Raw genomic sequence first — 23,485 nt, 5'->3', positions numbered from 1 at the left:
TAATAATTAAAAACCAAATGTATATGTAAATTCCCCGTTAAAAGCGTTTGTGAATTAAAATGATTGAATTATAACACATTTAATGAATAGCAGAAGTTAGTTTTAGGATAACCCCATTTAAGATTTCACCCCATTTCCGGTCACGAGGACTCCTCACTTCCTCGTGTTTCTTGACTGCAGCTGTTTCCGTGATTAGCGTGCTCTTACCGGTGTTCTCTTTGTGGAACTAAAGAAATATTCTCAAAAATGCAATTTCCAATACTTATCGTTTGAACGATTAATCTTCGCTCATTCGTCTCCTGTAGGTTGCAGTGATGAACACGAGGAAACTTTAAAGCTTGAATCAAATGCGTCGAGGTTCTCAACACATCTTTAAAATCCTTCTCCACGACGCCATCTAGTGGTTAATGTTGGGAACGACACTGCTGTAAACAGGCGTTTGTACGAAAGTAAGGTATTTTGCTGACTTGACTCTTCATTGGCTTTGAGGAAATGACATTTATATATTCTAAAAAATGTATCTCAAAATTACTTTCTCAATGTGGGCTACTTCATACAATGCCTTTACATTGTAAACCTTCTCACTCGGAAAACTACAGACGTGTCCATATTTTTGGTTAAGTTTTCTTTTTTTCTAAATCTTACCTTGATATTTCTTATCAATTTGGTTTGATGTTACACACATCACTTGTTATTTGTTGCAAGTTTTTGTCCAAACCTTTTTTGTCTTTTGCTATTAGACCTTTTGTACTAAAATTATCCTTATTTTGTTTAGAGTAGGATTTTTTTTCCCCCCCCAAACTTTTCTTCCTCATGCTTTCTGCTCACAGCCATAACTTTTTCTCTAACGGATTTTTATTTATTTTTTTTGCGGATTTTTTTGAAAAAAAAAAAAAAGATTTAGAATCAACAGAAAAACTCCATCTTTGACCTTCACACACTTAAATGTGACATCTTTAAAATCTGAATTAATCTTTTTTTTTTCCTCTCTCTCTCTCTGTCTACCAATTGTTTGATGATAGAGTTCTCTTTAGTCTGTTACATTTACAAATAAAGACCCTATTTTTGCAGAAAAAAATGTTGGAATTTACTGCTGTTTTAGTTCGGTATTATTTTCTATCACAAATCAAATGTTTGTTCCATTTTGCAGATCATTCATGTTTATGTGTTAATTTATTTCTTTGTCTGTCCCACACATACACTGGTAAACCAAACAAGTTGTATATTTGGGCATCATCTGTCCACCAGACCTCATCAAACTTTCTGGGAGTCTGAAATGGGACATAAGATTAGAAGATGACCGAGGCATGGAGGGGCAGGCCATGAGGTGGGCGGAGCTGCCTTCATCTATATATGTTACTCAGAGCCCTCTGGGTCCTGATACAGTCTGTCAGCAAGATGCCAGGCAAACCTGCTCCCATCAAGAAATCAGCAGCCAAGAAAGCTGCAGAGAAGGCATCTGAGCCGGCTCCGGAGCCCGAGCCCACCCCCGTAGAGCCTCCACCAGCTGAGGCTCCATCTTCTGAGACCACAGCTGAAGCCGCTCCAGTGGCTGAGGAGGAAACACCTCCAGCTGCCCCAGCAGAGGAAACCCCTGCGGATCAGGAAAGTGCTCCAGGTATTGAAAAGATGACTGAGAAAATCTTTTTTTTTTTTCAAGTGTAAAGGTAACAAAATTAGACTCATGTAGACGGCAGATCATTTTAATGCAGAAACATTTTAAGAGACATATAAGTCTGTCATAATGACTCTGACAGAGGAATCTTAAAACATTAAGATTCACAAAAGCATCCTTAAAACAGAGAAACAACCAACTTATTTTTATATTTTATTAAACAAAACAAATTAAAGGGCTCCAATTTTTGCTTTTGTTTTTATTTTATGAAGCTGCACAGAAGTTAAACCATGACTCTTGACTTATTACTAAAACCAAACGAGGCATCTCAATATAAATACAAAACTGAAACCCCAAACTGTTGATCTGCTTCATGGTTTAATGCAGGATAGAAATCAAAGTTCAAACAGAACAGATAACATTGTTAAACCGCAGCTTTTTAGAAAACAGCTGTGGGCCTAATTTTACCCCTTTGGGTAAAGGTCAGAAAGCAAAGGCAGCTGGGGGAGGACGGCTTTTTAAAGATAATTAAAAGTTCACATGTTCGTTCAGAAGGAAGTCTGTGTCCAAACTGGAATGAGAGAGATGGGAATAAAACCTCTAGGTGTCTGAGTCCAAGTCAAACTGTGGATAGTCGTGTGAGGACTTTCATTTACTGATTCTTTTCAAATGACTTTGAGGGGCATCTGTTGACGGAAGTACCTTTTTCTTCTTAGTCATGTAAACATACTGATCCCCTGACTGTGGATCAAATGGGAATCTGCCAAAAATTATGTCCTCCTGTTGGCTCAAAGAAATCTAGAGTTGTGATCCACATACAGGGGCTTCAGTCCTAAAAGCATGTCTGCTGCTACTGCCATGCTGGTTGGACTGCTTTTTCATGAACATTTACATTTAAAGCTCAAACCTTAAAAAGAAGAAGACGCCAAACGTATGTTTGCTTGATTTTCTGCTGTTGTGTTTTGCTGCATTAATGCTGGTTATCTTAAAATGAAGCTGGCTGATCACCTGCATGGTTAAGGTCACTAACTAGCCTCTGTGATGGCGTTTTAATGCTAGCTACAGCTCCTGCCTTTGAAGACAGCGCGGTCACTCCAGCAACAGAAGCTCCAGCAGACGGTAACCACAGATCACTGCACGCAAATGATACTTTCACCGTCTTTCATAGAAGTTGAAAGTTCCTTAAAAAAATAATCCATAATGTCTGTGTAAAAAGTCTCCCTCCTGTTCACATCAGCTGCTCCAGCTGTGGTCGAGGAGCCACCCAAGGCCCCCACACCTCCACCTCCTGCAGGTAGCACCACCATCTCTTTTTTTTTTTTTTTTTGCTTGGGTGGATTTAGTTAGTATCCATGTGAGACATTTTTTTTCTTGGTCTGAAAATGCTTAAAAGAACAGATTTGATTTAAAAAAAAATGATTTTCTCTTTTTTGCTTCATTATACACTTCTTTTGATTTTTAACGTCTTATTGGTTCAACCATGGAGTATACATCCATCTTGAGTTTTAGCTCTGCATGGACTACTGGAGTAAACAATTATTTGCTTGTGCTTGGATTATCTACTGATAATTCTTCTTTGTTATCTCTTCATCTGTAAAAGTCCCCACCAGTGCCCCTCTGGATGTCTCCGTGCATGATGTCAATGACTCCAGCCTCACCATTAAGTGGCAAGCACCCGAGACTATTGGAGACTCTGGCCTGAATGGTTACACTGTGGAATACTGCAAAGATGGAAGTAAGTGAAAGAGGAAAAAAGAGAGACACGGCAGCACCTGTCCTTTGAGCGTCCAGAGGGTTAAAGACCCATAGCAGGGCACAAGCCGTGTAAGGCGTTCACCAGATCACTGGCTGTCGCCGTTTGCCCTGACACCACTTTTAGAAGTGTTCATCTGCTCGAATGACAGAATGCCTTCTAGGATTTCATCACAGTGATCCTTAGTGTTCCTCTTATGGTCAGGTTGTTTGTAAACTAGTGTCAGCAGGTGATAAACCATGTACCCCATCAAGAAATATAGTTTAGTTATTGAAAGGCGTGAGCTATACCTGTTATCAAAAGGATACATTTGCCTCACACCAACATGGATCTTTGGTTGCTTCACAGCAACAGACTGGGTTGTGGCAAACGAGGAGCTGACCCAAGCTGACCACTTCTGCATCAAGAACCTGACAATTGGAGACCTGCTTCATGTTCGCGTGGTGGCCGTAAACCCTGGTGGCCGCAGTGAGCCTGGGACGCTTCCACAGGCCGTCCCCATTCGAGAGGTTATCGGTGAGCAGCAGCCGATCCAGCTCTCTCCACACCATGAACCCATGAAATTAATGATAGAGGAGCCACTTTTTACGTTTGATGCAGTGTCCTACATGTTATTTCTTTCACTGGAAAATGCAACTTCTGCGGTGTCTGTCAGGAGCCTTCTGTTAGCTGTGACTTATGACCTATCCTCAAAATACTCTTGGGGCAAGATCAACGGTGGGGGCGGTTCAAATGCCAGCCTCGGATGGAGTTTACAGATGTGTTCATGTAAATCCTGTTGGTGCTGACAAGTGCTTTCATTGGCTGTAAGTCAATCTTTCAGTTAGATGTCTTCAGATGTGACTGCACATTTCAGTACAGACTGGCCTTTTATTGTTGATCCAGGTGTTTTGATGAAGCATTTTTTCTTTTAGAACATCAAAAGCGGCTGACGTTACACTCTAATCCCTTGACCTTAAACATTTATGCTACGTTTACACAAGGCACGTGTCACCCATTCAAGAATGCACTATATACGGATTCTTGCACTAGCTTTAAGCTTATGGTGGTCACACAGGACTGTCGCTATCCAATACTAGCACATGTACTCAGAGTTGGAAGAGACTTGGTGCGAACTGTCAAAGTGGTGCAAATCTGGTGAATCTTGCTCCAGGCTTTTTCTTTCACAGCTCTATTCCGATGTATGAAAGACTTGGTGTCGTAAAATTCCAGCTGGGCACAAGCCGCAATTATTAATTCCATCCTCCATGATCAATCTTTAAATAGTTGGCACTTCCGTGAATTAAAAAGGGTGCTATCCATACATCTCTAAATCCAAGTCCTTGATTGGTCAGAGTTCAACTGGTTTAACTTTCAACCTGTGTTTAAGGCCATGCATTTTGTACGTAGGCCCGTAAACGATCTTTAAAACATGCGAAGCTACGCGAGAACGTGAGAGTTTTAAACGTGAAAGCCCAAAACGTGCTTTTTAGCACCTTTACATAGGCTTTCCAATGGAAGTGGCCGCCTGATTGCACGTTGCTGAGGCCAGTGTGAATGTGGCACTAAGCCTTAAACTCCAGCTGACCCCAAAACTCATAGTTTCTTATTTAAGTGTTGACTCAGAAAAAAACAAGTTATTTTTAAGGATTACTTGTTATTTATTACTAAAGGTTTGTCATAAACCCTTAAAACCTTTATCGCTGCGCAAAATCCAAAGAAAGGACAAGCACCATCAAATTAAAGAAACGTTTTAGCAACATTTAAAAAAAAAAGTATTTCTATATTAATCCAGCCTTATTTGGTAAAATTATTAATTAAGAAAATAAACGACTAAGTGACTAAATTTGTTTTTTTATGCATATTTAAGTGTTGGTTTTTATTATTTGTATTTTAGCTTTTCTGCTTTAAAGTAAAAAAAAAAAAAAAAAACTATTTTAAGAAATAAAACAAATTTTGTTTGTACCAAAAAGACGATGAGTATATAGGGGGTCAGCTAATACGGGGGCTCACTCTCACATCCTGTCAGACACCCAGCTCAATGTCTGCCTGCTTGGTTTGAACTGCTGTGAGCAAACAGGTGAGAAACACGGTCAAGACAACAGACCTGCTGGTCAACTGAGGGAAGTGAAACATTAGCCTAATTGGTGGATTCTAGTTGGCTTGTTGTGGGTGAATTTAGCTGTGTGTTGCTTTTGCTAAAGACGCTATGTCCTACACGTACTGGAAAAAAACCCTCGCTCCGCTCAAAGAAACTTTATCCAGAGACAAAGACAGCTTACGCACTGGTAGCAGTAGCACTTTTGCTGCCTGCTGAATGTTGTGGTTGCAGCAGCATGTCCAAGCATTGCTGGCGGGTTTGTTGATTAGCAGGGATTAGTGTTTGAGCCAAATCTGGAGGCTGACCTGATCTTCCTGGGAAATGATGGCTCCACGGGCCGGATCCCAGCTTGACCAGCAATGATACTGTGACAAATGGATGGACAGGGGTGATAACACATGCAGCAGAAAACAAAGAAAGTAAGAGTAGTGTGATTGGCGGATGAGCAGCAAGTTGATGGGGTGTGAGTTATGAGGACATATTGGATGGATGAGGGAAACAGCAGCAAGTCGGGTTTTATATATCTTTTAAGCCTTCGAGGCTTTTGGAACATTTGCTGCTGGTGCAAAAACATGCAAGGGATGCTGCACCTGATACGTGGCACTCAGCGTGAGTGAAACCCTCTAACGTGGTGACTGTGGGGATGCTGCTGAAAGTTCCATTTGTGCTGCAATTTCATCCACATCTTTTTAATCGCAGCGGCGCATACCAGGCCTTGTTTGAGCTGACTCTAAACGGGAAAATGGACCTCACTGCTCAGATGGATGACATCTTCACTCTGGAGGGGCTCCTCTAAGACTTATGTCATCAGAGATATTTTTAGGAACTGCTGGATGTTGGGTTTACTTCTTTTGCCTTTGCCTGCCCAGATACTGTACTTTTATTCATACAAAATATTTGTCCCTCTGAAACTCAGCACCAATTGTCCCAACTGAACTTTCAATTACATTGCAAAATACGTTTCGCTAGCATTTATGCTCCACAATCTATAATAACAGCCCAAATGTGAAAAGATGCTAGCAGGTCATGAGGGTCTCCAGGTGGGCACCTCTCAACAACTTCTGTTCCATCACGTTAGACCCGACACAACACAGAGAAGGCTTGTTTGTTTGTTCCAGCATCTCCTCCCACCAAACCTTGATTTGTCCACACCTATACCCTCAGCTCTATAAGACAAGACAAGTCACTGATTCTTCAAGATAGAGATGAGAAAAGTAAAGGAGAGACATTCCCATGGAGAGAAGTCAGGATAGACTACCCTCCTCCCCAGCCGGTTCATGCTCATTGGCAATGCCAGCTTCACCAAGAACAAATGAAGAAATGAAATATAAAAGTAGCAGGACACTTTAGCACACTAGTTAAGATATTAACAAAAAGCAAGTCAGCTTAAAAATCTTTTATTTCATATGCAACTAACAGCTTGACATTTATCCTTTCCCCCCAAAACTATTGAAAACCAAGTAAAGATAATGTCCCAATCCAATTCAAGTCACGTTCCATAGCTTTTATACTGATCTGACACAGACTCACACAGCATCCGTCCTATTTTTCCTCTAGAACTCACTCCAGCCAGCAGCAGTGTCAGCCAGTTTGACTTTGCCACAAACTCCTACTGCTAACCTCCAAAGGGGGTCTCCGGCTCTCGGTCTGTGTTCCTCTGCTTCTGCAGCTAGACATGCTAACACCACATCCTGACAGAATCTGCTGAAGTACAGCTTTTTTTTAACACAATACACATAATGGATCTTCAGCTGTTCATCTACTCAAATTCTTGGGAGATGGAAGAACATCTTACATTTCTCCTGGCAAAATTTTCATTCTACCAGCCGCCAATCTCCCATCCACTGACTTTGTGTCATCCGACAAATGTGGTTTTGCACATCTTGTTGCCTCTTTTTGCTTTTCAATTTTATCTACAACCAGCTTTCTTTTGTCAGCTGCAGATTCTGTGCATCGTGACTGCTCTAGGAGTTTAAACCAAAGTCACCATGTCCTTGCTGCACCTGTCCAACAGCATCTCTATGTCAAAGAGCTGCCTGAACCCTGAGCCCTAACTCCTTTGGCTTCCTCTTCCAGAAACTTTAGGAGCTTTATAAACTGGAACAAGCTGTACAGATGGTGGATTCCAGAGTCTACTGTGTCTGTTAGCATTGTACATTGGTCTTTCTTGAAAAAAAAGATTTAATCTCAAGGGACACCCTGGTAAATTAAAAGTTAAATAAATACAACTTACTACATAGGACTTATTTATTTTTAAGGACACCTTTATTGCTTTCACTGCCATGCTGCCATTCGATGTTAAACTGAAATCAAGTGTTTTGTTTGCCATCAGCAGGAAAGGCGTGGCAAATTATTCCGGATGTGAACTCTAATACTCAGCTCTGCTCAACCTCCCACATATTTTTGTTCTTTACAAATGTGACTCCATTTAACAGACTTTCTAACTATGTAAAACTTAATGCCAACAGACATTTTTGTAATGACAAAATGGTTTACCGAACTGAAATTTTCTTACTTTTTGTGGGATCTCTAGATACAAAAACGAGACATTGCAAAATCCAGACATCCACCTGAGCTTGAATTTGTTGTCATGAATTTGTTCATAAGGAAAGTTACCCTAAATCACAGTATTGAGATTTCTGTGCTACACAATAATATGATAAACTGCCAATACACAAAATGAACTCCTTCGTAAAGGTGGATTTTTAAGTTGCTTTTTTCTTTGTCTATGTTTTTTAGCTTCCTTCTTTTAAACAAATAAAAGCGGCCACTAAAGAGCTTTGTTGTCATTTTTGTAATGGTGCTTCTGCCTTTAAATGTTTTCCAAAAGTCCACTTTTCAGAACACCTAGATACGTTTTTATGTCCTAACTCAAAAATAAGTATATCAACATATAAACAGTCAACAAGATGTAGCATTTATTGCGTCTTGCGTGTTTCATCATTTCTGTCTTGAACTGTATTTGTGCCGTGTTTTAGCATCTGGTCCTTTCAGACATTTTGAAAACACGTTTGACTCTATTTTTGCAGACCGCCCAAAGATCCGCCTGCCTCGAGCTCTTAGATCCCGCTATGTGAAGAAGGTCGGCGAGCAGATCAACCTTGTCATCCCATTTATTGTAAGCTGTCACACATGCAACTCCAAATTTGAGGTTGATAGGTTGAAGTTGAAATTGAGAAAAGTTTGACATTTAAATGTATATCTGTCTGAATCTATGAGAAAAAAATCCAAATATGAGGTTTTACATAGCCAAAAAACACACGCTGACAGCATTTTTTTATTCATTTTTATCCCGTTTTGACTTTTCTTTCATCAGGGAAAGCCCAAGCCTGTGGTTTCCTGGTTGAAGGATGGTCAGCCTTTGGACACAAAAAGAGTGAACATCAGGAACAGTGACCGTGACAGCATCCTGTTCATTCGCGGCGCTCAGAGGGAGGACTCTGGGGTTTATGAGATGTCTTTGAAAGTGGATAGCTTTGAGGACAAAGCTCCCATCACCCTGCAGATCGTCGGTGACTAAAATGCTGATGTCTTTTATTGCGGATCGCATACAACAATATGGCACGGATACATACACAAAACTGAGTTGCATGACATTTTTGCTACCATTTTTCACCTTCAGACCTCTGACTTAAACAGAGATGCTTGCTCACTTTGAAGGTTTAAACTTTTGAAATATGAAGTAAAGTTTTAATAATGTTAATTTCAGGCTTCTGTCCTGTTTTGTTGAGCATGGCAGTTAGGGTTTAAATGTTTTTTAACACTCGCCACATGAGCATGTGCTGATCGGAACAGCTGACTCACAGAAAAAAAAACTCATGCATGGATTTTCTTTGTGCACTCCAGTTTCCTCCACAACCCGACAAGTAAGAATTTTATTTCATTTTATTTCTAAATCAACTGTATTTGTTTTTGTGATCTTGCAAAATTGCATTGCTGGTCTTCATTTTTTTGTGTGTGGATCTTATAATGGACTGGCATCCTATCTGCTTCACACCTCTTAACTTAATGGTGGTGGGGTGGGGGTGGTGTAAAGACTAGGTGTGTGATGCTAACAGAGAAATGTGTTTTCAGACCTGCCTGGCCCTCCAACCAGTGTGAAACTGGTGGACTCCTGGGGCTTCAACGCTGCTTTGGAGTGGACTCCTCCCAAGGACAACGGCAACACAGACATCACTGGATATACTGTTCAGAAAGCCGACAGGAAGACTGGGGTATGTCCTGTTTGTCCATAAAATTCATAGAACAAGCAGCCATCACAGTCAAAGTACTGCAAGTCTTTGAAAATGACTGAAATGGAATTTATGCTGAAATAAAATGCATAACATCTTGTAGACGCTCTTTTATCAGCAGCGAGCAGAAAACCCAGTAATAGTTCTGTAGATTATATTATATTATTAAATAGTGTTTGATTCATATGACACTATTTTAATTGACATTTCATTAAGATCTACATAAAATAAAGTCAATTTGATTGAAAACACTGATTTCACTGCATTTCTGCAGGTCTGAAATCTGGACCCTGACTTGATCTCTGTGACAACTGTCCTCATTTCCACTCTTTTTGTGTTTTCATGAGAAAACCCATTTCAGATTTGTTGCTGTTGTTTGGATTGCTCGGATGCATTAATTTTGGCCTTCTTATAGGTGCTCACACTTTTCTAAAAAAATCCGTTTTTTTGATAGTTCCTGTGTTTGATTCATGCTAAACTGTGAAAATAAATCAACTGAGATTTGTTTTCTCTCCCAATATTCCTACGATCTCTTGAGATGCAACTTGAAACACATGGAACATTTGTTAAAGCTTGAGACTTTACAAAAAAATAGAAGTATTTTTTTATTACTCTGTAAAAAAACTGAACAGCACAGCATCATCTGCAGATTATGCACCAGAGTGAGTGCATCATTTGTTGTGTCACCACCTCCAGGATTGGTTCACTGTGCTGGAACACTACCACAGGCTAACCGCCACCATCACGGACCTCGTCATGGGCAACTCGTACTGCTTCAGAGTTTTTGCTGAGAACCAAGTGGGCATCAGTGAGCAGAGCGCTGTCACCAAAGAGGTTGCTACAATTCAGAAAACAGGTGACCTTACTCCAACGCACAGTGTGCTGTTAAACTCTTTGATCAGATAGTTTAGATACATAAGAGTACAAATGACAGAAGTGCTGCGTACATTAATGAGCTGAAGATGGCAGTTGAGGGTCTGAAGTGATAACTTTAGGAGAGAAAATGACCCTGGCACTGCTTTAAACAAACGTAAGTGGGTAGCTTACTTGGCTGGTATTCAGAAACTGCTGAGAGAAATTTTAAGAGGCTGTGAAAGCATTATGACTGTTGGCAGAGTAGTGTTGCTTCGTGTGTCTGTGTGTGTGTGGTGGAGGGAATCACGTCAACCTTTGCCTCCTACCCTTTTAGAAATGTCATTGGTGGCTTGGCTCAGAGCCTGTGTTTGTCACTACTGTTAGATTTAAAGACCCACTTTGGCATTTTTCTGATGATGGAGGACATGTATTAAGAAAGTTGTGCTCAAAATTACATTTCTGAGTATTTATTTATTTCTCTTTATAATTCATGAGTTAAAAAGAAAAGACAGTTAAAAAGAACGATGTTTTTCGTGACATAGAAGCTACAATGGGCTGGCCACAAGCTCCACCCCATTCTGATGCATCCATGTCTTCGTTCTCCTGGTCTGAGCTGGATAGCTCCAATATTGCTCGCCATTTTAGTTGTCCAAGGAATGTTAGGTTTCGGTTGTGAGGGCCTGTGAGCTAGCAGGAGAGCGTATGTTAAACAGATGTATGCCAGGAATTGGGGGTGGGCTTACTCCATACCACAACTCGGAGATAAATTGCTGATGAATTACTGCCGCTCTGCTCAAACTATGTCCTAGAAAACGAAAGTTTTATCATTTGCGCTAAAACAGCATAATCGTGATTAAAACCACTGGGAACACTTTAAAATAGATCAAAAGATACTTTGCTGAAACAAGGCGTGTCCACAGACTCTATACAAATCCATCACAAAGCACTGCTTTGCTCTATAAACCACCATTCTGTTGAGCTTGCAGACACTTAAGTTAGCCCTTTTGTTGTGTGCGATAACAGGAATCCACTACAAACCTCCTGAGTACCAGGAACGCGACTTCTCTGAGGCTCCCAAGTTCACCACCCCTCTTCTGGACCGAGCTGCCACCGTGGGATATACCACCAAGCTGCTGTGCTCTGTTCGGGGAAGCCCAAAGGTCAGTGAGGGGGTGTCTTTAGCACTGCATTACTATTTCAAACAGTCACCTAGAATGTTTTAAATATAAATATATATGCATTTCTTTAAGTTTAACTTGAATTTTGTTTGAGCTGGATGAAATGAAGACAGATATTTCCAATAAAAATCACAGCTGAGGAGATCCAGCAGAGATGATAGGCAGGGCTTACGCTGGTATTTCCTTAAGTAGTTTCAGCATGTCTCACACTCTTTTTGGCAGCTGCTCCTATGGTTAAACTTATCTATACAGTTGTTCATCTAACTCAGGCAGATTGCATGACAGAGGAGGAGAGAAACATGGCTGTTACTTCCCTCTTTTTAAAGGCAGTAAAACTGAAATGGATATTGTTTGACTTATTGAAGAAAGAATAACAAATATTAAATAGAAATATATTATAGAAATAATGTATGGATGAATAGAGGAATTATAACTCCTAGGAAAATTATTGTGTGATTTATTTAGATTTTATTGCTCTCCTAGGAATTTGTTTGCCACATCAAATGGAGCAAGTAGTGTATGTATACTCCGTAAATAACTCTTTTGGTACTACCATGTTTAAACAAGTCTTTCTTAATTGTCCCAGAGGATAACAGCAGCTGTGTCAAAGCATATCCAGTGACCGTCTGAAGGGTGAAGGACCGTGAATATCACTTTCATTTTGGAGAAGCACATACTTCCCATCAAACTCCTGTCACTGATAAATCCCAGCTTACGACTATAAGTCATGAACTTTCAAATGTGGTCTTTCACTTTTCTCTTTTTTTAATACTTTCCCTTAATGTTAAATACCCCAAAATGGAAGACTTAACCGTATTTGACATTGACTTCAAAGTTTGAGGAAAATGTTGGAGACAGACATGTTCCAGGCTTTGATAAGCTGTCTTTTTTGCTGCTGATAAAGTGCTGTTGAAGGCAAGGCAGCAAACTGCTTTAGGAGCTGAGGAAGAACAAAAAAAAAGTCAGTGATAAGACACTGAGCTTGATCCACTGCTATGTCCACATGGAGATGGTGCTATGTCAAAGAAGGTCCTATTTTTGTCTCCCAAACAGACTGTTTGTCATGATTAGTGGTAAAACATATGGGCAGGATGGAGATGGTGTTTGCTCAGCCAATTATCTGTTATTTAAATAAGAAAAAGTGAACTTCTTCAAAGATTCTGCTTTTTGTTGCCTTTTTAAATCGAGTTCAAAGTCAGAGATAGTTAAGGGGAAATTGAGTAGTAAATTTGGAAAAGAAAGGAGTAGTAAATCATCTGGAGCAATGTTCAAGGACCTAATTTCAACTCTAATGTCCACAGAGGAGCCACACTTAGAAATAAACCTTTAAAATATATAATAAAACTAAGTTTTGTAAAATGTTGATCTTTAGTTTAAGGTTGGCATTTCATACAATTGTTGTCCTGGTAATTTTAAAACAATCTAAAAATGTTTTACTCATTCAAAAAGTAAAACAAAGGAAGTTATATTTGCTGACTGAACAATAATGAAGTTGTTTTTGTGTCCTCTGTTGCTTTCAGCCAAAGATTGAGTGGTTGAAGAATCAGATGGTCATCGGTGATGACCCTAAGTTTCGTCAAATATCCAACCAGGGCATCTGCTCCCTGGAGATCAGGAAGCCATGCAGCTTCGATGGTGGTGTGTACACCTGCCGAGCAAAGAACGAGCAGGGAGAGGCCACTGTTTCCTGCAAACTAGAAGTCAAACGTATGTTTTTTTTTTCTACTTCACATTTTATTTAAGTGTTTGTAGCTTTGTATTTTTGATTATATATGCAAAATTAATTTTACACTGATTTCCAAAGACTGACTGAACAAATAAATGTCTATTTTCCCCCAACAGAAGTTGTTATTCCAGAAGTTAATAAAGAAAAGGGCAAATAAATCAATGTTGGAATTTCCAGAGGTAAGAAACACATCAACTTAAACAAAAAGTTATCACTTCCCTAATGAATTAGTTTGATTTAAACAAACTACGGCTACAACTCATTACAGAAAAAATCTAGTTTTATGAAGGGACAACTAAACAATAAAAAATCATGCAAAATCTGAATGTTAACTGGGATTGTACTCTTAGAAGAAACTACATTTGTGTAAAAACATTTCAGGTAAAATTAACATATTTCGGGTAAAATTTACAAACATCTTATCAGTCAAGTCATTTTTGGAGTTTTTCATTTTCACCTCATCTGAGGTTTCATTATTTTACAAATGTCCGCATTACTGTGTGTGCTCCTTGAATGGGAAATCACTGGTCTAAAACAAATAATTTATAATGTAATTGAAGGAGAAAGGAGATCAGAAGCTGGTTTTTAGAGCTTAGTGGGAACTCCCCGTGCCTTTATAATTCCAGGACAATGGTTCTTGTGAATAGAGAAGTTATGAACAGAGAAGTCATTTAGATATCCTACTCTGATAGCAAACCTAAATGTTTGAAAAAAAAACAAGAAGCTACCTTAATTTTTTTGAAGTCTCAGCAAAATTATACACTTTTTATGTTAATAACTTTTATTATTACAAGCTACAGATTTACAGGTGTACTGTAGTTTCTATACAAACTCTTAAATGCATGAACTGATATCATGGAGACTGTACTTAGCCATGGTTTAAATACCTGCCCAGCCTCTGCGCTCTTCCTGTTTCTCCTGTCAGCATTTCTCTTCCATGCACTTCACACAAATCTGGTTTTTAGACGTGTTAATGTGGTAACGATTTTTGAATAAGACATCAAAATACCACATTTCACGTTTTGGTTTTTCCGTGAGTCTGATTTTACTCACATAACCAGGCAATCACAGTGACGGATCACTTTCTAAACACTTTAGCAGTGTGGCCTTTCAGTTACTTCTGGGAGACTCTTAGTGTCATTGCAACTGTTAACAAGAGAGACATCATTAAAGCCTTTCAAATATCTGATGAAAAGGCATCAAAAGGACAAACGAAGAAAGCACGCCTAAGGAGAATAGACATGCAGTAACTGAACTGCTACAGTCTTAGTTGAAATGGTTTTCTTTGAATACCAGTTCAAATGTGGGAAATTATGATTTCACCTAAAAACAATTATTTGGTTTCTTTTGTATGTTTTAAAAAGAGTGTTTTTTCCACTTCACAGAATTAAATTAGCTGTTGCTAAATCTTATAACTAAGGGTGTATTCAGACTGGACACATTTTGTTCTCCTATAGTGAACCAGAGTTCGTTTCCCCCAATAATCCACAACAAATATCTGACCAATTTTCAATGAGTTAGCATACTCTCTTTACATCATGTAATGCCCGGCTACGGTGGCTGTTTTGGTCCAGCTGTTCTGCTCTGAGCACGGAGCGTATTCAGACTGAGGACACAGAGCAAACCGGAGCCATTGGAATCAAACTGAGACCATCTAGAAAGATGGGTCCTAGAGCAGTTCCTGGTCCCGGACCAGGGTTCACTTGGGTGTGTTCAGACTGAAAATTTGTTCAGTCAGAGCGGAACAACTGGACCAAAATGGCCACCATAGGATTATAGGATGTAAACAGAATAGGAACCATAAGTTGTAGACAAACATAAAGCACTGGTGAGACACAACTCAGTGAAATTTGGTTGGATAAATGGAGGCTGATTAAAACAACTTTTAACATGATACACATTGATTCTTATTATTTTCCCCACAATCTATGCGACATAAGCCAGGGGTGTCAGAATCCAGGACTCGATGGCCAGTGTCCAACACTTTTTCCAACCAACGTGCCATTGAATCTCCTTATTGACTGAACACACCAGATCCAAGTAAACAGCATCAGGATTTCTGCATAAGGCAGGATTTCTGGAAACCAGCAGCAGGCTGGCCCCCGAGGCCTGGAGTTTGACATCCCTGTCATAAACACTTGTCAGCATATCTTCTTGGTGGTCGTCTCCTCACTAACAATCTTGCAGCATGCCTTTCCTGTACCAAAGTAACAAGTCAAAGATGTTCAAATTTGATCAGCAAAATCTCAAGTTTGAACTACTGTATTCTGACAAGGATTGCAAAGCGCAGGACTTCCATTATTCTTGCTGCTGTTACTTTGCCCCACCCTCCTAATTCCTAGCCAGTGACTGTATAAATCTTTAGCTACGTTGTTTTGTTTGCCAGCTTTGGTTTGATACTGAAATGTCCAGTTGAAAGGCAGTCTAAATAAAGACTAACCGCAAGGTTCAAGACTCTGTTCAGACCAATGGACTTTTCCAATCTGAATGCACCCTAAAGAAATCGCAATTTGGTCTCCTGGAATCGGATGCAAAAAAGGGAGGTGAATGGTGTTAACTGGATGGCCTTGAAGTGTCTAATGTGAATTGCAAAGGTGAATTTAACAGCATTTGACAACATTGTTGGTTAAGTATGACTAAGGTCACATGCCTTCTCTAACAAGAATTTAAATGACCAGAGAGCACATCACACCTGTGCTGAAAGCTGTCTTGATGTGATCACTTATCACAAAGCAAGCTTTCCTGTCAAATGCCCTCTAATATGACACAATACTGCTATCAAGTTACGGGTTTCAGTCCTGTAACGCTGTCAGTCATGGGATGGGGGAAAGATGAGAAGTTTAGGCAGGTAGCCCCTGTGGGTAGGGAAGGGGGATGTTGTCAGCACAACCTTCTAGTGCCCCTAAAAATGACACCAGATAATCTGACACACTGCCAAACTCTTCACATTACCATGAGCAGACAGGCTAAGTGAAGCAAAGTGAGAAGAATGGAGAATGGGCTAAGAGGGCAGAAACTGAGTCACGTAATCTCCAGTGGAAAGTACGCAGGAGATCTCACATATGTGCAAACACATGAGACTTCAAAAAATGTATTTCTATGGCCAAGTCATCATGTCTTCCCTGTTTAAAATTGACAAATGTAAATTTTTTACTCGAGCATTCATTTTTTGTATGTCTGAAAATAATTGGTAACCAATTATTTTCAGACATGACTGTCAAAGAAAAGGGTATAGTAAATAGTTCACAAGCTAGCACGCGATGGTTGTCGGTAAAATTGCTTACTAGTCAGAGATGAGACTTGCTGTGCTTTTTAAGTACAAAGCACAGATAAGGCTGAGGATTTGTGAGCTATAATTTACCCTGCCTCTTCGGTTTGGAAATATTTCACTGCTACTCCTTTTACACATCACCATGAAGTTATTTTTGTTTTTCTTTGGTGTAAAGTAAATGTAGAACAGTGATAAATCATAGTACAGTTATCTGTCGCACTGCGACTGCAAAACATATGGAGCTATATAGTATATGTTGCAACCACTGATAGAACCTACAATGTTTATAGGCATGAAGCTATTAAGTAAAAAAAAACACACAAACACATATTGCTCCAAGTTAAAAAAAATAAACTGCATCCACTGCTGCAAATTCTGCATCAAGTAGCAGATGCTTTTAACTAAAGTAGTAATTTTTATTCAATTTCTTTTTTCTACCAGTGCATTTAAAGAACCACCACAAGTCTGAATCGTATGCTTTAAGGTGAGTTTGCATATTGGGTGTGCTTCTGTCTTTGGGTTTTCAATTTATGCTCAAAAACATAGCACACTTAAAAAATAATAATAACAATAATATTTGTAGATTGGCCAATAAAGGTTTGAAATAATTTAAAAAGCAAAATATAACTATCCTTATTCATAAATTCAATCTTTTTTCACAGTGCGCACAAATATGGGAGAAGATGCTTCGACTGGCTGTGCAGAAGAGTGTACATAATGAAGAAAGGGACAGCATAACCCAACAAAATACTCATCTATTTCTCCATCCAAAGATTCTTAGAAACAGTTTATGCTTTGTGAGAAGTTAGACACATACATGTGTGACTGTAAGAAGAAGAAGAGTGGTTTATGTTTCATTTCACAATTCATACTGGATGTAGCCCAAGTCCAGAGCTTCAGCAGCAGCTCAGGTGACATAAGCATCTCAGATGACGGAAATGGTTAATTTTTTTGAGTGGACTGAATTGGTGGACGACCACATGTTAAAGTTAAAATCCCACTCCCATCATCTTTTGATCAATTCTAAGAACGTTCCCAGTGGTCTTTTAAATATTAAAATGCTGCGTTTAGGCACATTTTTATGACATTTTCTAGGACATAGTTTCTTCAGAGCGACAGGAGTTTATTAGAAATTCACCTCTAAGTTGCAGGTGGAACTGTTGGTGCCTAGTAAACCTGCCTCTACTTCCCGTCATCCATCTGTTTACACTCTCTCCTGCTAGCTTACAGCCCCTCACAACCCTAAGCAAAAGCTTACATTAGCGGTGCAACAAAAATGGCGAGCGATATTAAAGGTATCTGAAGCTAAAGCTTTGAGCCAGATACCAGCTCAGATGAGGAAAACAAAGACATTCATGGATCTATGGATGCATCAGAATAAAGCGGAGCAGGGAGATTATGGCCTGGCGATTGTAAATTCTACGTCACACCTAAGATTTTTGGCATCTGCTCTTAATTCTTAATAATTTGAATAAAGAAATACCCAGAAATCCAACTTTAAGCTAAATCTTTTCTATATATGTCCACCATTATCAGAAAAATGTCACAAGAACATTTAAAAAACACCAAAAACAACTATAAACTTAAGGAAGACAATGTTTTTTTACGTCTTTAGATGAAATGTAAGAGAATGGAAGAAAGATAACGAATGTAGTTTTCAGTCAGATCTAGGTCACATATTGCTATTTAGATCTTCTGTGTTCAGCATGCACATCCATACACTGATTTGCTTTCAGTCACACTGAAGTTCTAACATGATGGGAAGTTTTGAAGTGAAATGTCAGAGAAGCAGCCAGAACATCATGTTTGAGGCCACAAGACAGCAACATCATCACAAGGTGTCTTCTCACGGAGTACGAAGCTGCATTTACTCTTCCACTATTTTCATTATGTACAAACAAAACCAAGTCCTGCCCATCCCACCTGAATGATACGCTATGCCGGTTGAAACCTTTGATCTACTGCTAAATTTAGCACCTTTATTTTCAGTTTCTATTTGCTTTTTATTGTAGTATAAATAAATATGCACTTCAAAATAAAACCCAAAACAACATACAAGGTGATTCTTTGTGATTTATTTGTTTTCTCATCTTTACGATTTTTGGTTGTTCAGATTATTTTCCATAAATATTCTAAAAGTGTTATTTTTTCTTATTATGTGAATCTCTGAAGATCTTTATTTTAAACTAACACAATTTGATCATCTGAACTTGTGTTGTTCAGACTGAAGATCCAACATTGACCTTCATTACCAAAACTGCTGTCAGAAGTCAGAGCTCTGTCTCCCCCTCTGGTCACCGGTGGGAACAGTCTCCAGAGCTCTGAATGTACTTCATCTCCCAGCAACCCCACAGGTTCTGAATGCCACACACCTGACTTTCATTTGCAATCACCCACAGTACACTTAAGCACTGCACTGAGCCTCACTCAGTGAAAAGTTTTTGTTTTTTTTGTGGTACTCTGTCTCTATTACCGAGTGGCATAGCTGGATATGATCGTCTGATTTCTTGACTGTGTTTTGTCTCTGACTCTGTTTGGCTGCTGGCTGCCCCAAATCTGGCCTGGAACCAGACTACTCTGGTTTCCTTTCTGATGCTCCCCTCCCCATTAGTGACCCATGGCTGCCTGACCCTGATTTAGCTTTGTGAAGTTTTAGCAGTGCTAATAAAACCTGCTGCAATTGCAACCAGCTGTCTGCCCGTTTTGTGACAGAATACTTAGCCCAACATGGATCCAGCAGCAGGAGTATCTAGCACAAAGAACCCTCAGAGGTTTTCTACTTTGTTGCTAGAGCACGGCCGCCAGCTCCAACGTCTAATCTCCGTGACCGAAGCCATCATGTCGCGCCTGCAAATCAACCCACAAAATCAACCTGCTGAAATTGGAACCTGCCGTCTGCCCATTCTGTGACAACTGCTTTTTGGTAGACAGTGTTTTTTGCACAGTCAGCCCCAGGCGTGTCCTCAGCACTATTCCAACTGAGTCATCAGTTTAAATGCTGCTGCTGCACCAACAAACTGTTTAAACTTTCACATTCTTCAAATAAAGGAGCATTTTGTCAAGAAGTGTGCATAAAAGACTGCCTGCTTTGAGCATTTTCAGAAAAGTCAACAATCAGGTATTTGTAGATTTCAATCATCTCTGTGCCTAGCTTCCTGGTTCCTGCTGATTCTCAGGATTTGTTGTTGTGATACTTTTGTACTGAGATGACTCTGTGCTGTATCTGAGGGTCTGAAATTAGGGTGAACGGTGTTTCCTATAATTTCTCATATAGCTTTGGAGACTTGTATTCTTTGGAAAAAATGCATAGATGTCACTGTCTCAATTCTTTTGCTTATGTAAAGCCTTGGTCCCTTGGGGGCGAATGCAGGCTATCTGCGGGCAAAAAATGGGCAAATCTGTATGGGCCACGCAGGTGACCAGCACAAATATCAAGGTCGTAAACCACTTGTTAGCCCCTATAGAAAAATGTTCATGCTTCATTTTTTATACAGGCATGCTGCAGGAGACAGGCCGTAGCAAACTCCTAAGCTATTCCACACGTGTGGGTAAATAAGGGTGAAGTACGAGACACAGGTAATATTTTTAATTTTTCCCACACCCTTAAATCCAGTGCAATCCGCAGTGGCCCAGGAAGTGCTGTTCAAGCTATAAGTGCAGGCTCCATGCATGTAGCTTGACTGTTAGAAATTGGGAAATTAGACAATTAGCCGAGCAGGTTACGATAATATTTCAGTCAAATCGTCAATTTAGTGGTACAAGCACCGAATTTGGCATAGATGTATTTTAGAATTCCGTCTTTCATAATAGCATGTGAGCCAGGAGAAAAATCCAAATGGTGGCCATTTTGATAAAAATGTGTGCCATTTGTGCACAAAATGCAGTCTATAAACTTGAGGGTTACCTAAAGAACATCATTATATATTTCAAAAATTGTGGATTTTCTTGAGCACTCTGGACAACAAAGAGCTCAAGTGAGATTTTAATTTATTTCTCTCTCGAGCTCGCATACTGGAGATCAAGCCAGTTGGTAGCGATACCTGAGGACAGATGGATCAGAACTGTGCTGGGCGAGGCAGGGTGTCCTCCATAACTCTGGAAACCTTCTCCTATGGAGACTAAGAATGAAAAGCAGCTGTTTCATAGCAATGGCTGGATACAACAATCATCCATGGGAGATGATAGTTTACTAAATAAAGCTACAGAGCTGTGGCTGCTAAACTGTTGGACCAGAAAACAGGCTGAAGGAATGAATCGAGCTCCCCCCAGAGTTAAACAGAAAACAGGCTGAGCTCAGAGGATATCACCCTAGCTTCTGTTCGTTAATTCCTCTGTCAGCTGTGATTTTTTTTTTTCCAAGCATGAATACTTTAATAGGTGTCTTCATAGGGCGTTTACTCTAACTTTTTTCATCCTTTTTTGAACATCTCTATCAAATGACAGGAGATCTTTGAAATTACCGGAGATCAGCAGATCATTTCGTTTACGTTGTAATCCCATAATAGGAAATGTGCTTGCTGAACAGGAATTTGTCATTCTTTAACGTCTGCTTAAAAAAAGTCCACATTTTTATTTTTTATTTTAATTTTAGAGCCTGAAACCTGAAAAGCCGGAAGTGAATAAAAAAAAAAAAAAGAAAGATGCTCGAATTCTCCAGAGCTCTGGGATGTTATGTTTGTTACCTGGTAACAGCTAAACTGATGACATCACACACTCTCAGCAGCAGCTGAGGACTCCACCAGCTGCTGCTGACAAAGAATCTCTGAAAATCCACACCCAGACACTAAAGCTGTACATTGGTGGGCCTTTTTACGGAGGGTTAATCTGGACAATTCTTGTTCAGGGTAAAACGTTTTCACTTTTACAACAAAAGGAAGTTTAAAAAAAAAAGCTGAAAAAACAAATTTATTTTTGTTTTTTAAGGAACATTATATCTACTTACCATAATCTGATTGCACCAAATAACAAGGTTAAATGAAAGAAGCGCTGGTGCTCTCTTCTGTTTCTTTTAATCTGTTTTGTTTTCGCTAAACTCTGAAGTATTTAACAGCAATATAAATAAATACTTTAAAATAATTACTCAACTAAGTGTTCAGTTCATAAAAGTGTTTACTTTCCATAGTAATTCTTGTCTTAATATGTTAACCAATCAAAATTAAAGCTAAACTTTTAGTGACTTCCTGGGAAAAGCAAAACTTAGCAAAAAGTAAAATTTAATGGAAATATTAATCCAAAGATGGTCAGCTATGTAAAATTGTAAAATTTGGTTTGGTTTTTGTCAGTTATGCCATGGTTTTTGGTCGTGTCGTGTTCTGTTTTGAATTGTCCCTCGGTCACACCCATTTAAGGTTTGTCATGATTCACAGCTGCCCTCAGTTCAGTTAAATACCATCAACCATTTTAAGTATCTGGTTTTTTGTTCAGGTCATCTGTTCTACTGGGTCACCTTTTTGGTTTGCCATGGGTTTTGTCTTGTTCAAGTTTTTATTTTTTATTTTTTTATTAGATGTTTGATTTCTCGTCATCAAACCAGCGCTCTTTTTGGCGCATTTTGGGTCCACTACCAGTTCCTGATAGCTATTGAGGTCCCCTGTATTTGTGACTCGTGTGGGGCAAATAACCAGCTATCTAAGTAAGAGAAGGCTTCAACTCGAGCAGAGTGCAGTATGCCGGAAAACATTAGAAGAAGATGAGACGGGAGAGGTAGAATGCAGAGATCCAGTCATTCAGAAGTTTAAAGGAAAACATTGTTTGTGATTGGCTGAGAAGACGGGAGGTTATTTAGAAGGTCTAATTGATAACGGTGTAACAACCCAGCAAAACTTCGAGGTAGATTTTCCTAATGGAAATTGCACCAAAGCTTCAATATATTATCCTATTGTTAAATGCTTTGACGGGCATTATCTTAACTCATTGTGAAAATCTACAAAATTGATGTTGAGTGTCTCAGTATCTTCTCTTGCCTAATTTGGCAACGTTTGAGGTTTGGGATTAATACTTAAAAAACTAGAAGTGAAACAATGTCCTTATTTTTAGTGGATGAGCTGCAACCCTAATTTTAGTCTAAAGTGTTTCTTGAGCTCACCAAAAACTAAGAAATCTGTCAGGAAGTGTTAGCGCCATACATCTGATAGTTTTCTATTTTCCAGGTGACCTGGTGTGATTGGGTTTGATCCTTTTTAAATAAATTCACATACTTTCATTACTTTTTATGCTTTTTTTTATACTGTCTGGAGTGGATCACACCTTTGTTCCTCATGTGTCATTTAAAAATTCATGGAGGAACAGAAACTTGCTGTATCCTGTCTCAAAGGTCTTCTCAAACAAGCAGGAAGTGGTGCTTGAAAACAAAATAGGATAATATGCATTCCCGTCAATTCTATTAGCATTTTAGCATTTTACAACACATTTTACAATTCACTAAAAACTATACACAAGGCCAAAGTTTTAATACCTATTACAAAGTTTTAATACCTATTCAAATTCATGTCTCTGGAGAGCAGCTTTCAGCTGAATGCAAAAGGATGTTTGTGGTTGTCTTTCAAAGTACTGCCGTTTCCATTACTTTGAAGTAAGCTTTGAAACTTATTTTGAAACAAAACTGAAACTTTTTTTTTGTTCGTGTGTTCATGTAAGGCACCAAATGGAATGTGAGTCGCTGTTAACAACAAATATGTAAAATTCAAACCGTTTATCTGTTATTATGAGATATCACTGTTTTATGCTGTCATTTTTACAAGCACAATAACTTCTTTAAATTGTGTTTCCTTTTTTC

The 23,485-nt window shown here is 39.2% G+C and overlaps 1 protein-coding gene across 2 annotated transcripts; it reads left to right on the top strand.

The window, feature by feature from the left end:
* The first annotated feature begins 1,359 nt into the window (after nucleotides 1–1,359).
* LOC101155928 (myosin-binding protein H) lies at nucleotides 1,360–19,394 on the top strand. 2 transcript variants are annotated; one of them, XM_020704693.2, is made up of 14 exons: nucleotides 1,360–1,618; nucleotides 2,675–2,734; nucleotides 2,853–2,909; nucleotides 3,216–3,350; nucleotides 3,717–3,884; nucleotides 8,478–8,566; nucleotides 8,765–8,960; nucleotides 9,523–9,662; nucleotides 10,377–10,536; nucleotides 11,559–11,695; nucleotides 13,234–13,420; nucleotides 13,556–13,618; nucleotides 17,152–17,194; nucleotides 17,373–19,394. In XM_020704693.2, the coding sequence occupies exons 1-12, from the start codon at nucleotides 1,399–1,401 to the stop codon at nucleotides 13,594–13,596; spliced, it is 1,590 nt and encodes a 529-aa protein (XP_020560352.1). In that variant the 5' UTR covers nucleotides 1,360–1,398; the 3' UTR covers nucleotides 13,597–13,618; nucleotides 17,152–17,194; nucleotides 17,373–19,394. The 2 variants fall into 2 exon arrangements, with proteins under 2 accessions (XP_020560352.1, XP_020560353.1); XM_020704694.2 differs by lacking the exon at nucleotides 2,675–2,734 and having other exon boundaries at nucleotides 1,361–1,618.
* The last annotated feature ends 4,091 nt before the right edge of the window (nucleotides 19,395–23,485 follow it).

The sequence above is a fragment of the Oryzias latipes genome, chromosome 7, assembly GCF_002234675.1.
Source record: "Oryzias latipes chromosome 7, ASM223467v1".
NCBI lineage: Eukaryota > Metazoa > Chordata > Actinopteri > Beloniformes > Adrianichthyidae > Oryzias > Oryzias latipes.
This window is presented reverse-complemented; position numbering and strand designations above follow the sequence as displayed.